This window comes from Pongo pygmaeus, chromosome 5 (assembly GCF_028885625.2).
Source record: "Pongo pygmaeus isolate AG05252 chromosome 5, NHGRI_mPonPyg2-v2.0_pri, whole genome shotgun sequence".
Classification (NCBI taxonomy): domain Eukaryota; kingdom Metazoa; phylum Chordata; class Mammalia; order Primates; family Hominidae; genus Pongo; species Pongo pygmaeus.
The window spans coordinates 128,493,921-128,510,157 of record NC_072378.2 but is presented as its reverse complement, the minus strand read 5'-3'; the positions used below and the strand labels follow the sequence as shown (position 1 = coordinate 128,510,157).

Sequence of the window (16,237 nt, the reverse complement as noted above, 5' to 3'; positions counted from 1 at the left end):
TCATAGACAACATCTAAAATCATTTGAGTGGCTCTTTCAGTCCTCCTAAATCACTTTATGTTAGTTTCTATTCTATACACTCTTTATTAAAGGAGGCACTTGGTCATTATAATGTCTAGTGCTTTCCCTCACTTATGACTAAATACTGCCAATAAAATTAATGCTTTCCTTCATCTTTTTCACCATCTCCCATATTGTGTTCTCAATGAAGATGAGTTTGTCTCTCTCCATCTATCCTTAAAACCTGATTTAGGGCCCGGCGTGGTGGCTCACGCCTGTAATCCCAGCACTTTGGGAGACTGAGGCGAGTGGATCATGAGGTCAGGAGATCGAGCCCATCCTGGCCAACATGGTGAAACCCCATCTCTACTAAAAATACAAAAATTGTCTGGGCATGGTGGCGGGCGCCTGTAGTCCCAGCTACTCAGGAGGCTGAGGCAGGAGAATCACTTGAACCCAGGAGGTGGAGGTTGTGGTGAGCTGAGATCGCGTCACTGCACTCCAGCCTGGGCGATAGAGCAAGACTCCAGCTCAAGAAAAACAAAACAAAACCCTGTTTTTATTCCACTTATTTTATTTTATATGGGTAACAACATTGGTCTATGAATCAGGCCCATTTTAAAAGTAGAGTTTCAAGCCTTTGTAATTGTACAAAAAGTTCCAAGGATTTATTTCTCCCTAGTATTTCTTAATTTCTCTGCTTCAACCCATTTTTATTGATTGTCGGACACCCAGAGAGGTCATAGGTATTCTTCAAAAAGTTTGTGATATGAAAAGGATGTCATTTCTTTCTTTTTTTTTTGACTAACTTCTGAATAATCTCTGAGTATTCTAGATAAAAATATTTTGCCTTAAAATTTTTAGCAAGATTCTTAAAGTCTTACAGGCTTCATCTTTTGCTGATTTATGACACATGAATATTTTCTTAAGCATATCGTCAAAAATTTGAGTTCATCTTCTGCAAAGAATCAAGTGAACCATATACTTTTAATGTCTTCATTTTAAATATATGTTTTAAGAAAAAAGTCAAGACAAATATAGATATGCATATTTGTGTATTTGCACCCATTATTTTTAGTCGTTCTGGGATGTCTTCTAAAGTTCCCTATTATTTTCTCCTGTTGAACCTGACCGTCAAACGTATTGTTTGTTACATCTCTTCATAAATATTTTTCAATTTCATCTGGGCTTTTACTAGCTAAAAGCACTAACATCATAAATTATATAATAATATGTAATTATATTTGTGCTATTTAAATGTTATATAGCTAATGATATCACTGTTCTTGACTATTTGTCTTGTAAAATAAAACAGAAAATAAAAGTTCACAGGCTTTCTTTCCCTAAATTCAACTAAGAGTACGCAAACTAGTTACTCTTACAAACTTTATGTCAAAACTTTTCCCCTTTCCCCTCCAACCATAACTATTTTTTTCAATAGGGAATGTTCACAGTACTTTTGAAATTACTTAATTCTTAAATCAATATTATGTAAGTAGAGAATTCTCTTTTTACAAGAGGTTTAAACAAAACAATTACTTATTAATATATCTGAATTTGTGATGTGAAAACTCAAGTTTAGCATCTGGCTGAACTTTGCCTGTATGTAGGCTCATCCATTTATCTTATCTCTTCACTCAAAATTAATCATCTGGTTTACTTAAAGGTTGCTTTTCTTTGTAAGTGCATACTGCCATCAGATTTCATCTGTTAACAGATATTTAGTATGATGGTACATGTAGGCTGAACTACTGATGTTAATTTTCTTGAGTTTCATAAGTATAAATTAAAGCTATTGAGAGTTGTTTAAATTTGTTAAGAACAGACTTACTGTGTTAGTTTGAAAGCATTATTTTTCAAATATAGTTGTGCGGGTGAAGTGATCTACTTCTGCTATGTGTAAGACTGGACTGTTGGTGCTGAAATTTAAAAGGTTCTGCTTGTGGATTGTAGGAAGACAAATGGCACATCTCTAGAAGCGAGGAGAAATAGTACTGTAATTCAGTGTCATGCTGATAGAAATAGAATCCTTAACCAGTCATCTTTTATTTTTGTACCAGACAACTAACTATAAAATATAACCCAGATGGTGGAGCTATGATAGTAAAGATACAGAAATGACATTTTGCTGATGAATTTTCTGCTACTCTTTGCTTCCCCACTTTCAGTTTTATACCAGATCTTTTATGGTGTAGGTTGCTTGCTTATGTATCTAAGGACAGATCCATAGGATGAAAAATGTGTTTAAGAGCATTTTTAGATCTTGGATTATTTCAGTAAACTTTTATTTTCCTCTTTTAATTGCCTTTTTGGTTTTTCCTCTCTTTTTGCTAAACTCATATTCTCACATAAATTAGACTGAGTCATGAATAGTGGGTCCTATTTCAATTTTATTTCTGAGTTTCATATTTAAGGCATTTGGGATGTATTATTATGATCTGCCTGTCTGTCTGCCTATATTGGAATTGGGAAGCCTCAGAAGAGAGCAGGGGGTTGGCATACCTTATACTGTGGTCTCTAGTCTCAGGCAGCTTCACCACACTTAGGCCCTGAATTGAACTGTAAAAGGAATCATGGAAAGAGGCTTTAGTGATAGGGGTGTCAGACATTAGGAATGAGCAAGGTAGTGAGTTTCTGGTGCTGTTTTTGTAGCACAGAAGAGCTAAAAGGTGTACCTACGATGGCAAAGGTCAGGAAAGGGGCCAACGTTTATGAGAAACCTCCTAATTTGTGTGTATTATCTTTTAATCTTTACAATGGCCTCATGAGGTCAGAACTGGGACCTGAGTTGAGGTCTGTGGCTCAGAGTTGGGGCTCTGCTGCTGGGAACTCTGGTGTGCACTGTGTTGAATGGGTGTGCTTGTGTGTCTCTGTCTTACCTTGAGGGTCTATGTCAAAACCTTTTTGAGGAAGCAAGTATATAATCCCTTCTACCCCCAGAGCCATTTTAATGATTCAGAGAATATGCAGAGAACACAAGAACTTTTTGTGGGTTTATTTTGTTAAAGTTGTTCATTCTCAGTTCAGGTTTTGGGTTTGTTTTCAGAAATGAGAAGTCTGTCTTAGTCACTTTAAGACTAAGAAGTCATGTGTTTTTGATACATATAAACCTGCATCAACATCTATTCTAATTGAAAACACCATGGATAATCGTTTACAAGTGCAAGATTTCAGGAATGCAGAATTAATTTAAATAACTAGTGGACTATTATTATAACTTCAACATACTAGCATATGCTCTGAAATGATTATTGTTCATTCATTTATTTAGATTTTCTAGATACTTTTAGTGATTACATTAGGGATAGCCAACTCCCTGGGCTAATTTGAAACATAGGAATATAGTATGCTTGCATATTCATTTCAGTATGGAACTTGTGAAAATCTCCTTTGGGCTTTTCTTTTACACAGCCTACTTTGGTATGAAGTCTGTTAGGTTTTATTTTCTCCTTCTGATCTGTGGTCCTGACTTTTTACAGTTACCTGGACACTGCCATGTGCTTTGACTGATGTTCTGTTGTTTATTAGGCAAAACACAGTATCATTCTTGAAAGGCTTGCAGTTGGTGGATGCTTTAGCTGCTTTTCATGCAACTGAACTCTGGTTATACCTGATGTCATCCCTGTTAGATAATGTGGTAGTCCTTCTCATCATGTAGGCAATTGGTAATGCTAAACCTCAGGATATTTTTGTAATCAAAGCCCTTGTAATTGGATACATTGATGTTTTATTAAAGAATACCTGGTAACATTATAAATAGTATTAACATTCTAAAATTAACTTGTCACTGTAATATTAATTACATTGATATATGGATACATAGAATTATGTGGGCACGTGTATATATGTATGTGTGCATATATATATGAAAGTGAAAGAATATTTAAACCTATGCTGTAGCTCCTTCTGAGTGGCGGATGCTGTAACTATGCAAAAGGCCTGTGTGTATTCAGGTAAGAGAATGTTGGTTTTTAGAATCTCTGGAGCCCTAATTACTCCCTGTAGACAGTAAAATCCTGATGCGAAGTCTTGATAGTACTAGTCTTTCTAAGGAACCAGCCATTTTTAATCTCAGGACATCTTAAGGAAAATTATGCATCTATGAGTCATGGAAGTGCTAAGGATAGCTAAAATCTGAAATTTCTTAGGGGTTAGATGAAGAATCGATTTGGCCTTGATTATATGTCTTAATTGCTTTCCATATTTAGTTGCCATATAATTAGAACCCCCTCATTACTTTCTCAAGCAACTCGAAAATCAAAGAGTTTACAAATAGTCAAATAGTTGACTTTAGCAACTCTAAAGCAAAGAGTATACAAATATTTCCCTTGTTTACATATTTTATCTATGTATCTTTTTGGGATTGCAGGTATATATCTCCTTCAGGAACTAAATAAACAAGTAAACAACCAATAGGAAAAGGTTGATAAGAATTCATCAGTTTCAGAGTCTCAAGGCCTTGACTAAAGGCCTTTTCACCCTTTAGACTCTTAGAAGTGGACTATTACATGAGTCAATAGGCAAACCAGCCTGCCTTGCAGGGGTCTGATGAAGAGAAGCTCCTTTTCTCTAATATTTGCTGCCGATTCTTGGTTGAGAAACCACAATTCCAAATTGACAGTGCCTATGAGAGGAGCTACAGTGAGTGACAGTAACGGCTAGTTGTACATTGCACTTTTGGTATGACCTGTCAGTCATGTGTATCTTCATCTTTATGTATGGATGAAAATAGAATATTCACGTTTGAAAAGTAACTAGATTCTAGAATTTTAAGTTTTCATGTAGATACTGGACTTACTCTGTAGAACATCTTCTGGGGCCTATCAGCAGAAATTTATGCCTTATAGCATTATTTAGCTGTTCAGGGGAGGTTTATGTTTTCGTGATTTCTAATGTAGCTTGGGAAAATTATCTAGAACTTTCTCAAACGAGTGTCATTGTATTATTTCAACACAATTTTGTGAGTTCAGTAAAAATGAGCTAAATGTCTATTCTCATATTTCCCTTTTAGGCAAAACAGTTAATCCACTGATACTGCATTGTTGTTTTCTGTGACATATTGGGACTCTTTGAGCCCTGACTGTCAACAGGATTCATGTGGTTCAATGATGTTGTAAGGAACATGACAAGCCATTGCCCTCAATGAGTTTATATTTGAGTAGAGGAGATAAACATCAAATGTTTACTTAGAGTTAATTATGTAATTATAATCATCATCTGTTCATGGCTATAGCCTACAGACGCTTTTTCCCAAATATTCTCTAAGAGAGAAGATATTAATTCCCAAGTAACTTAGGTCAATGGGTGGTGTATTAGTTCATTTTCACGCTGCTGATAAAGACATACCCGAGACTGGGAAGAAAAATAGGTTTGGTAGATTCACAGTTACATGTAGCTAAAGGCCTCATAATCATGGTGGAAGGTGAAAGGCACTTCTTATGTGCCTTGGCAAGACGGAATGAGAATCAAGCAAAAACAGAAACCTCGAATCTCCTGAAAACCATCAGATCTCGTGAGACATATTCACTATCATGAGAACAGGATGGGGGAAACTGCCTTCATGATTCAGTTACCTCTCACTGCGTCCCTCCCACAACATGTGGGAATTACAGGAGCCACAATGCAAGATGAGATTTGGGTGGGGGCGCAGCCAAACCATATCATGTGGGAAACGTCTTTGCACCTTTGAGTTTTTTTTTCTTTCAACCACGTCATCATCCTTATTATTACCTTCCACTGGACCTGAAATCATTTTGTTCTACTCATCATGAACTTGGGTACCAGCATAATTTAGAGTTACTCTCTCCACTTTCAAGGCTCATCATCTTCCTGACGACATCAGTATATGTGTGGAAAGCGCCTGGATAGTTTTTTCACCTCACCACTTCCAAAGGTCACCCCTCTGTTTACTACTCTGGTTACATGGATGTTGTAATATCTCATAACTGTTCTAACTTTATGCATATGTATCATACTTCCCAAGCATAAACCTATCTTCTTCTACTGTACTCATTTTGCTTAGATCATCCAGTAACTTCATGGAGAGCTCCAATCCATCAAACCATCTGTCTTTAGCTAGTTCATCAACTTGCTTATCATCAAATGAAATCAAAATTTGATTTCATTGTGATAACTTTTGTTATACAATTGCTGTTTCCATAAACTCTTTACTGACTTTTATTCTATCCACTTTTTCTGGGCTTAAATTAAAAAAAGAATACTGTTTTTTTTGTTTTCTTTTTTTTTAAATCACACCACATGATAGATTTTGATCACTAGAAATTCAGGGTTATCAATTTCAATTGGGTCCAAATATAACTGGAAATTCTACTACTATATTTTTCTGTTCAGTTCTCTTTGTTCTACTCTGCATTTCAACTCCTTTCAATTTTCTCCAGACTTCAACAATTCCTTCTTTTCACCAGCCTATTACTTATAGCTAAGAAAATTGTAGCCATATAATGGAAACTTCTTTGGCTACCAGTCCTAGAAATTACATTTTTATGCATCTTCTCATTTCCTCTTACTATAAAAAAGGCAGAGAAAGCCTGTCTTACAGCCTGTGATTTGGATTTTATCCTGTTTCACAGTAACAGTTATCACTTCTTTCATGTGTATATGCAAATATTCACTACCAAATTGAATTATCCTCATCAATATCTAAACAAGTTTAAGTGTTTCTTACCTTAAAAGTAATAAGAAAAATTTTTTAAAAAAATTTGAACCTTTCCTTGATCCCATATCTTCTTCTATCCTTAGTCAAATTTTTCTTTATCTATTCAGACAAACTTCCTATAAGCATTCTTAACCTTGGTGTCTCTGTGCCTTCACTGTGTTCTTCATTGCCCAATATGGTTTCCACTTCCATTCTTCATACAGACCGCTCTTTCTTTGGGCACTTCTGATCTCAATGGCACAAATAAGGGGCATTTCCAATAACCATTTTATGTAGTATTTGGCCAGTATTGGGTTCCTGACATCTCTTCTCCTTTAGATACTCTTTTATTAGCTTTTGTGATGCCATGTACTTCCATTTTCCTTTTGTAGTTCTATATACTTAAATATATTTTTTTCATTTCCCTCTGTCCTCATTGTAGCTTCATCTTCCTCAATCTTATCAGAGTTGAAAGTATAGGGCAAAGAGAGTGAAAGACTGAGGACACATCTTGTGGAACTACAATGTTTAAGGTTCACATGGTAGAATTCAATTTTATGTGATGATGTTTTATATATATGCACATCTATGTAATGTATATATACACACACACATATATACACACACACATATGTAATCTCGTTATCATTTGTTGAATGTCTACTTTGTGCTGGATAGTATTTGAGCTTTGAGGACCCAAAGTTAACTACAGTTCCTAAATTGGAGGTCACACCTTGTCATGAGAGATAAAGATACATGTGCTTTACTGGTACTCATAGGGTTGGATCTGCAGCGTTATTCTATCTTTGTGTGTGTTACAGATGCCTATTTTATTCGTTACTGAAATTTGAGCATAAATATTTAGAAATAAGTTGTGATTTGGGCACATTTGTTCTTTGAAGGCAGATGTGTGATTTATTCCAAACGTTAGCAAAATTTAATGTTTAAATATTAAAATAAAAAACATGAATTTAAGGAGGTTTATCAGAATCAAATACTAGTTTATTCATGTTTTTCCAAACTGGGATTGGGGGGTTAGGGAGAAGGGAATGGAAGAAATATAATTTTAGTACATGTGTCTTTTATGGCTATTTTCTGCTCATAAAAGTGGTGCCACTTAACATAGCATGCCTACTGTGTGGCAGGAGATGTGCTAAATGTTTCATGTGCGTTATCTCATTTAATCTTCCCTATAAACTTTCCTTTATAGAAGAAGAAATTGAAGTTTTCATTTTGCATAAGTTAAAGTTACAGTTAAAGGGTATGAACTAGGCCAGGTGTGGTGGCTCATGCCTGTAATCCCAGCACTTTGGGAGGCTGAGGCAGGCAGATCACTTGCGGCTAGGAGTTTGAGACCAGCCTAGCCAACATGTTGAAACCCCATCTCTACAAAAATACAAAAATTAGCCAGGCATGGTGGCACGTGCCTATAATTCCAACTACTGGGGAGGCTGAAGCACGGGAATTGTTTGAACCTGGGAGGCAGAGGTTCGGGTGAGCCCAGATCGTGCCACTGCACTCCAGCCTGTGTGACAGACCAGGAATCTGTCTCATTAAAAAAAAGAAAAAGAATATGAGTTAAATATATATCTGACTTTGGAGCCTGGGCTCTTAACACTATGATATATTGAAAGAATATTAAAGGGAAATTTTTTTCAGATTTTTCTAGTATCTGTAATATCTTGTATTACATATTTCATATATTATTTAATCATTTCACATATACCATTCAGTCTTCACAAGAAACCCGTGATGTAGGGAAAGGCAGTATTGTCAAGATGAGACTACAAAGACCCGAGTTAAATATTAATAACTTCCTTGGGTTACACGTGATAGTAGACCAACAACCAGATCCCAGGCTTCCAGACACCCAGTTCAGCTTTCCATTATAGGAGACACTTCCTGTGGATTCATTCGGTTTGCTAGAGGAAAAAGTTGTCCTTGTTCTTTAGGGTTTCCCATCTCCCCCAAGTTTAATTCAACTTTATTTCACTTATTTAGTTAATAATCCAGGACTGTTGCTGGAGTAGCAAAAATTTGATTACAATCATCACCTTCAGTGTTTCAGGTAATGGAGTGGAGTAAAAATGGCTTAGAAAGCAGAGCCTGTTCATTCTGCTCCCAGGCTGGCCTCCTGGAAGGTTTAAAGTTGACATCTGCTATGGCTTTCATTGCTCTCTTCTTCTGGGAAGCCTGGTTGACTACTTGACATCAAGCATTAGATCTGACCTGAGCATTAGCCCAAGCACGCTTTGCGTAATTAAGCTATTGAGATTTGTTTCCCCTGACTGGACAGAAGAGCCCTACAAGGTGAGGGCTCTGTTGAAGTGATAAAGCTGATTAGATCTTTAGCAGTAAAGGAATCTGATCTTAGAAATTTCTTCTAGCTCTCGTTAATGAGGCAAAGACAACGTTTAGCAGGGAAAATGAGGTCACTAAAAAGAGGAATTTTTTTTCTTTTAATAAAGAACCAATTATTTTGCCTCCTTTTAAATCAAGGCCTCAATTTATTGTCCTGAGTAAAGCTCAATTTAAATAAACACATATGAAACTTTTTCTCAGGGGTGTAGTAATCTTGTTTAAAGTACAAGAAGTTAAACAATTCAAGAAAGTGAAGCTAAGATAGACCTAGAAGTTAAAATAATTTAAGGAATACTGACAACAAAACTGAAATAACCAACAATGATGTGTATTTATTCATTAGAATGTAATTGTTTTCAAAAAATGATTTTTAAAAACTTTTTTTTCTGTAACTTCTCTTTCCTTAAACCACAATCAAGCAAATAAAACTTATTTTCCTAGGATACATTTATACAGACTTCAGGTATTAAGACTGTTGACAATCACACCTTTTAGTTTAGATAGCACCTTTCTATATGCTATTTAATCCTTAGACAACTTTTTTTGAAAGCTGTATTATATTCATATTATGGGGTTAAGACTTAGCTCTAAAAATTTCAAATCTCAAATTTATGTGAATCCTCAAGAATTTGTAAACAGGAGGGCTTGGAGTATAATACAGGGTTTTTTTCACCCCTGAGAAAGTGGTCTCTACCAGAGTTGTCTCAAGTTATACATTATTTAAAGTTTTTTATCCTATTTTCTATTTCTTGCTAAGCCCTTGTTCCAGTATTTAGAAAATGACATGAGAATTATGTTCCCACCAAATACATTTATGTGAAATGTAAATCATATGCACACACATATTGCGCACCCTCCTGTGTTCATAGATGGCCACCCTTCCATCATGAAGCATTCTGCTTACCACAAAGACCCCATCCTCCATCTCACTTTCAGCTTATTCCAGTAAAATCAATTGTCACAAAGGGCAAACTTGGAGTAGAAAAGAAGTAATGCAGGTGGTTTATGATTGGGACAGATGGAAGGGAGATGAGCCATCCATTCCGGTGGCTTACCTTATCTCATTGTTATTGACTTTGGGGTGGTTGTAGTGTGAGAATGGAAAGGGTTTAATGGAACTATACTGCTATTTTGTCAATATAATGTCTAGTCAGTGTGCTAGTTAAAATGAAATTCATTTTTTAAATTTAAAATTTACTTAACATTTTAGACTTTTAAAGGAAATTTAAACTCTAAAGTCTACTTAAATGAAATACTTTGTGTCTTCTTCTTTTTCTTGAGAGGCAATGTAGCAAAGTTTTCAAAAGCAACCTAGAGGCAGGATGGCTCGGGCCATTCCCGGCTTCACCATTTTTTAGCTTTTATGCCTTGGTTCAATTACTTTTCTTTAAAATGAGCATGAAAATAATACCTAACTTGTATGATTATAATGAGGATTAAATCAATTTATGTGTGTGTATGTGTGTGATTGTGTATAGCTTGGGACAGTCTACTTTATATAGTAAGTGCTTGACAAATGTAACTTATTATCAGCCCAGTCAATCAAGCGTCTCCTCCTCCACCAGAGTAAAAATGTCCTGGCAGAGTTTACCAAATACCTAAGAGCTAACCCCAAGTGATGCTTATTAGTTTCAGTTTCTCTTGACCTCTTTCTTATGTTAGATATTATTTGCCTTTACCTATGTCTTTTTGGAAAAGTCAGCCTCCCAAATTTTCAAGTTGTTGTTCTATTTCTGCACAACTGCACCAAGCTTTCATGGTTTTCACCTCCTCCTACTAGAGATTTTCACCTCCTCCTACTAGAGGTTTTCAGTCTGTACTAAGCTAGAACCATAGCCTGATCTCAGAATTGGCAGATACTCCCATGGGAAAGAATAAAATGGCTGGAGATTAGATAACATCAGAGAGGCTCTCACCTCCTAAAACGTGTGTGCATCTAGATGCCACTGTTTACACACATATCTGAAATCTTTAAATTATTGTTATTGTAATATGCCTGGCCTTTTCTAATCCTTTTATTAGGAGTGTTGACCTGCTTGAAACCTCCTGGTACCACTCTTTCTTTCTTAACCGTTCGATGTTGGCTTAATATCCGCTGGTGGCCTTTTCAGTCTTGACCTTTCATTTCCAGTAGTTTTCTTCTCTTATTTATCTTCTTATGCCATCTTACTCACCAATCACTTTAACTTTCAAATTAGTCACTTATTCCCTTCCATGGAGTTATCTGATATTCTTCGTCAGATAACTTTGAAATTTATACCTTTATTTTACCCTGATAATCTTCTCTTCCAAATCTATCTATCTAGTTATTACTTCAGCATTTTCCCCTGTGTGTATCATAGGCAAATCAAATTTGAAATGTTCAAAACATACTTCATTATTTTCTCCCTCAATTTGTTTCCTTTTCTGTATCACTAGTCCTGACAAGGAATCCTGACAGCATCATTCACCTAGTAGTCTAAACCAGAAATCATTGAGTTGTCCTATATTTCACAACTGAGTCAGTAAGTTCTACCTTCTCTGCTTCCTTAGTATTATTTTTATCTTTCCTTTTTCTTCTCATCTCACCATTCCCACTACTTCTAGCATATTGACTTATTTTTTCTCTCCAGATCATCTTTCACTTTATGGCCAAATATTTTTCTATTGGACCAATTTGTTTATATTCTATTCTTACTTTAAACATCAACTTTCATTACATTTTTAAAAATGCTTTGCAAATACTCCAAAATAATGTATGTATCCCCATGAATAAAGGAATCAAATACAACATTGAAGTGCTGAATGGTAAATCTGCTTTCTCTTGAAAGTCACAGCACACATTATTATTGTTATGTTTTTTTTTAGAGTCAGGGTCTTGCTCTGTTGCTCAGGCTGGAGTGTGGTGGTGTCATTCTAGCTCACTGCATCACTGCAGCCTTGAACTCCTGGTTTCAAGCAATTCTCCCACCTTAGTCTCTTAGTCTCTGAAGTAGCTGATACTATAGGCATGTGTCACCACACCCAGCTAATCTTTTTCTTTTCTTTTCTTTCTTTCTTTTTTTTTTTTTTTTTCAGAGACAGGCTCTCACTGTGTTCCCCAGGCTGGTCTTGAACTTCTGGGCTCAAGTGCTCCTCCTGCCTCAGCCTCCCAAAGTGTTAGGATTATAGGTGTGAGTTACTGCACCCAGCCACAGCACACATTAAAAGAAAGGCCATATCAAGCTTTGCTATTGACTATAACTACAAAACTGTAAAATGAGATTAGATTTAAATATAGAAACTTTTTTTTTCTTAACATTCTTAGATATAAAACTATTGAGTGCTGTACTCCTGACCTCACCCTCATGGTATTTAAGGCCTTCCATGCCTATGTCTCTAATCTCATCTCTTCCCTTTTGAGCCTTTGTAGCCATAGAGATTATATTTATTTGGTTTTCCAAACATGCCATCCCAATCTTTTTCATTGTATTTGTTCCTTTGTCCTGGAACATCAATGATCTATCGGTTGACACCCATCCTTGAAAATTCAGCTGTTTAAAACTCAGATTATCTTATTAATGTGTTCAGTGGTTCACATACTGCTTGGCACATAGTAGGTGCTCCACATATGTTAAGTAAACAACAAAAATGGAAAAAATCAATAGGCGAAAGTTTACCTTTAAAGAGATTTTCTGTGTCTGCATATATATTGCCTATTCAGGATATAACAATACTTGGTAATAACTGCTTAAAAAATTTAAGCTGCTTAACCTCTGTAACGTAATTGTTCTTCAAATTTTGTTTTTTGATTTGTTTACCTGTACAAGAGTTAGGAAATTACTTATATTATAAGGTTAAATTTTTAATTCTTACTGAACAAAAATTAGATTTACTTTTACATATATTTAGCTATTCCCCTCCACTGTAGACATTCCTTGAAAACGATTGTTGTAAATATTTTCTGTTTCTTTTTGACAGGTAATATTTGAAGCTGAAGTCTCAGGAGGGAGGAATGGTTATATTGCCATTGATGACATCCAAGTACTGAGTTATCCTTGTGGTAGGTTGTGATTAAGAATTGTATTTTTCTATGTCCTTTCAACACTTGCCTTATATTGGCAGTGACTATTGATTGTTCATCACTTGGTTATTGCTGTCTCTCTTGTTATTGTTAGTTGTAGCCTTCTAATGAGTTTTAAAAGAAAACTGATATATTTCTAGAGTTTTTGAATCAAATATTTTTCAGACTTGTAACTAATTGTATACCTATTAGGAGTTTCTTTTAAATTATTTTGTTACTGAGATCAAAATATACATGCAAAGGCAGCTGTCAGTAGGACTTGTTCTTTTTTTGGCATTATTAAATTGTCTAGAAAAACAGAGAAGAATAGCAAATCAGAGTTCAACAGGAAGGAAAATATAAAGAAGCCTCATGAAGTTATTTGATCTGCTGAGTTGAGGGCTGGGGTGAAATGAAGAGAAATAATTAGTTCACCTTATTCCAAATTTAGAACTGCTTTTTTTTCCTCTGTCATAATAAATATCTGGCTAACTCATGAGGTCAGGAATTTGAGACCAGTCTGGCCAAAACGGTGAAGCCCCATCTCTACTAAAAAAAAAACCAACAAAAAAACCCCCACAAAAATTAGCCAAGCATGGTGGTGCACACCTGTAATCCCAGCTACTCAGGAGGCTGAGGCAGGACAATCACTTGAACCTGGGAGGTGGAGGTTGCAGTGAGCTGAGATTGCACCACTGCACTCCAGCCTGGGCAACCAGAGCAAGACTCTGTCTCACAAAAAAAAAAAAAAAAAGAAAGCAAAAAAACCAAGAAACTCAGTTTATTAATACACAGTTTTGTTATGCCCTTAGATGCACATTGATTGGTTTTCAGATGGTGTACCTAAATTTGTGTTTACATCACAGTCCATGAAAAACAATTACTGCATGCATTCAATAGAGCCAGGCAAAAAACAGTTGGCATAAATTCAGACTTTGCCTATATTTCCCAAAAGCAGCATTTTATAGGGCCCGTGAATTCTGGGTTATCTGTTCAGCAATCCTCCCTGAGAAGCATCTCGAACACATTGCAAGCAGCAGGCTGGGGCCTCTTGTGAGGGCCAAGACCTGTGCTCCTGCTGAGTGGTTGTCAAACTCTAGTGTGCTTCAGAATCACCTACAGCTGTGGTAAATCACAGCTTGCTTGGCTCTTCCCCTGGTTCTGATTGAATAGGTCTGGGGTGGGGCCTGACAATTTGCATTTCTGATTCCAGTGCAGCTGATATTGCTGGTCTAGAGTTCGTAAATTGAGAACGGCTGCTTTAGCTCATGTTCTAACTCAAGAATTCCTTATTTTAAATCTCTTCCTGAGAGGTAAGGCACTAGAGAAAGATGTAGTCAGTAAGGGTCAGATTATATATACCATGTGGTGGTTGGTAAATTCTAAGAAAAAGAACAAAATCATCTCATTTAAAGTTCAAGCTGGCTTACTAAGTTCTTTCAATCTGTAGTTTAAGAGAACTGTGTTTTTATCTACTGTTTATTTTTCACTTCTTGAATGATAGGTGTTAAGGAAAGGCTTTCCTCAGTACATAGAAAATGGTAGATTGAGCACAACAGCAGTTTTAGGGTGATATGGCCCTCCATGAACTTTTCTTTTTACTCATGAGCCTTAGCTTTTGCTGTTTATATAAATTTCCTTTCAATGGGAAACATGGATGAGGCTTCAGTTTTAAAAGGTAGTTTCAGAGAATACTTGTCGGTCATAAATCTTACTTATATTTTGACTGCAGTCATTATTTTTGTTAGTCTAATATGGGTATTTATTTTGGATTACTATACTATGGTTATAACAGAATAGGAAATAAGTTTACCAGTTTAGTTGGTGTTCTTTTTGCGAGAAGCAGAAATATTCCCTTGTTCTTTGAAGTGCTATAGAGCGTTATAACTATTGATTTTTTTTTTAAAAAAAGATCTAACTGCTTAAAATGTAGCCTAATAAGTTCAATGGCCGTGTCACTGTCAGTAGTTTAGAAATCATTATATGTTTTCATTATATCTTTATGTTAGGCTCTGATTTTGTGTCAATTTAATCTCTTTTGGTTGCTTTGACTTGTAAGTTTGTAACTGTTTTATTATCATCCATATACAACATGCTATGGCAGCAGTTCAGCAGCAATTGTTGAGTGCTCACTCTGTAGAGAACAATACTCCAGGAATTATGGAACAGTAAGTAATAGAGCTATTGAGAAAAAGAGAACTATGAGAGTCACAGAGGAAATGGTGTCTTCTGGCACGAAAAAGCCCCTCAGTTTTCTTCTTTCTGATGTTAGTCTTGGCCAAAGGTAAAAACACTAACGATAATATTCAGCTGGAGAAAAGTAACATGGCATATTTTCTTCATGTGACAACAAATACATTTTTTTTCCTCCCTTCACAGATAAATCTCCTCATTTCCTCCGTCTAGGGGATGTAGAGGTGAATGCAGGGCAAAACGCTACATTTCAGTGCATTGCCACAGGGAGAGATGCTGTGCATAACAAGTTATGGCTCCAGGTAAGGCCAAGTTGGCAGCTGAGCTAAAGAGTATACTTTATGTTTTAAAAAAATTGCAACAAGACTGTTTGTTGTCTCATCCTTTTGAGTGTGCGTGTGTGTGTGTGTGCGCGCGCGTGTGCACGCGCATGTAGTGGGACAGGCTGTCTGCGTGAGTTTAATTGCAGATTCATGTTAGAGATTTCTTTTTCTGAAATAAAATACATGGGCAAATAATAAGTATTTTTGTTAGGATCTAGTGAAACACAACAATTCTCTCTGTTATATTCAAACTGCAAAAAATTCTGTAGATCCATTTGAAATATGAATAAGAATGAGATTTTTTTCTTATTTAATAATATTTTTAAAACTGAATTTACAGGAGTTAAGTAGGAGCTGTCATACTCTGATAAATTTTTTAAAATATTTTAAGAAACCCTTGGGAATATTTCAGGAAATATGAATTGGAAGAGAGCCAATTAAATTTTTGAGTTTGAGGGTTAATCACAGATCTGAGGTGAAGACATTTGCCTTGCACATATTAATTCCTTAATACATTTGTACTGAATTATGATTTAACATACATATTGGGGAACTGTAAATGGTGCATATAAACAGATTTAAAAGAATCTGAGAGAAAACTATAGAGAAATATGCCTTGCCTTCAGAGAATTTATAGAAAGTCTGTCAGTGCTAGGGTGCTGGGGGCTGGGAGGAACTGAAAGC

At 35.9% G+C, this 16,237-nt stretch overlaps 1 protein-coding gene across 3 annotated transcripts in view; it reads left to right on the top strand.

The window, feature by feature from the left end:
• PTPRK (protein tyrosine phosphatase receptor type K) overlaps nt 1-16,237 on the top strand; it is a 560,453-nt gene that overhangs the window by 266,001 nt on the left and 278,215 nt on the right. For all 3 annotated transcript variants that reach the window (XM_054491562.2, XM_054491561.2, XM_063666564.1), the window contains exons 4-5: nt 12,956-13,037; nt 15,417-15,532. In XM_054491562.2, coding sequence (XP_054347537.1) covers nt 12,956-13,037; nt 15,417-15,532 — 198 coding nt within the window. The remainder of the gene's footprint in view (nt 1-12,955; nt 13,038-15,416; nt 15,533-16,237) is intronic.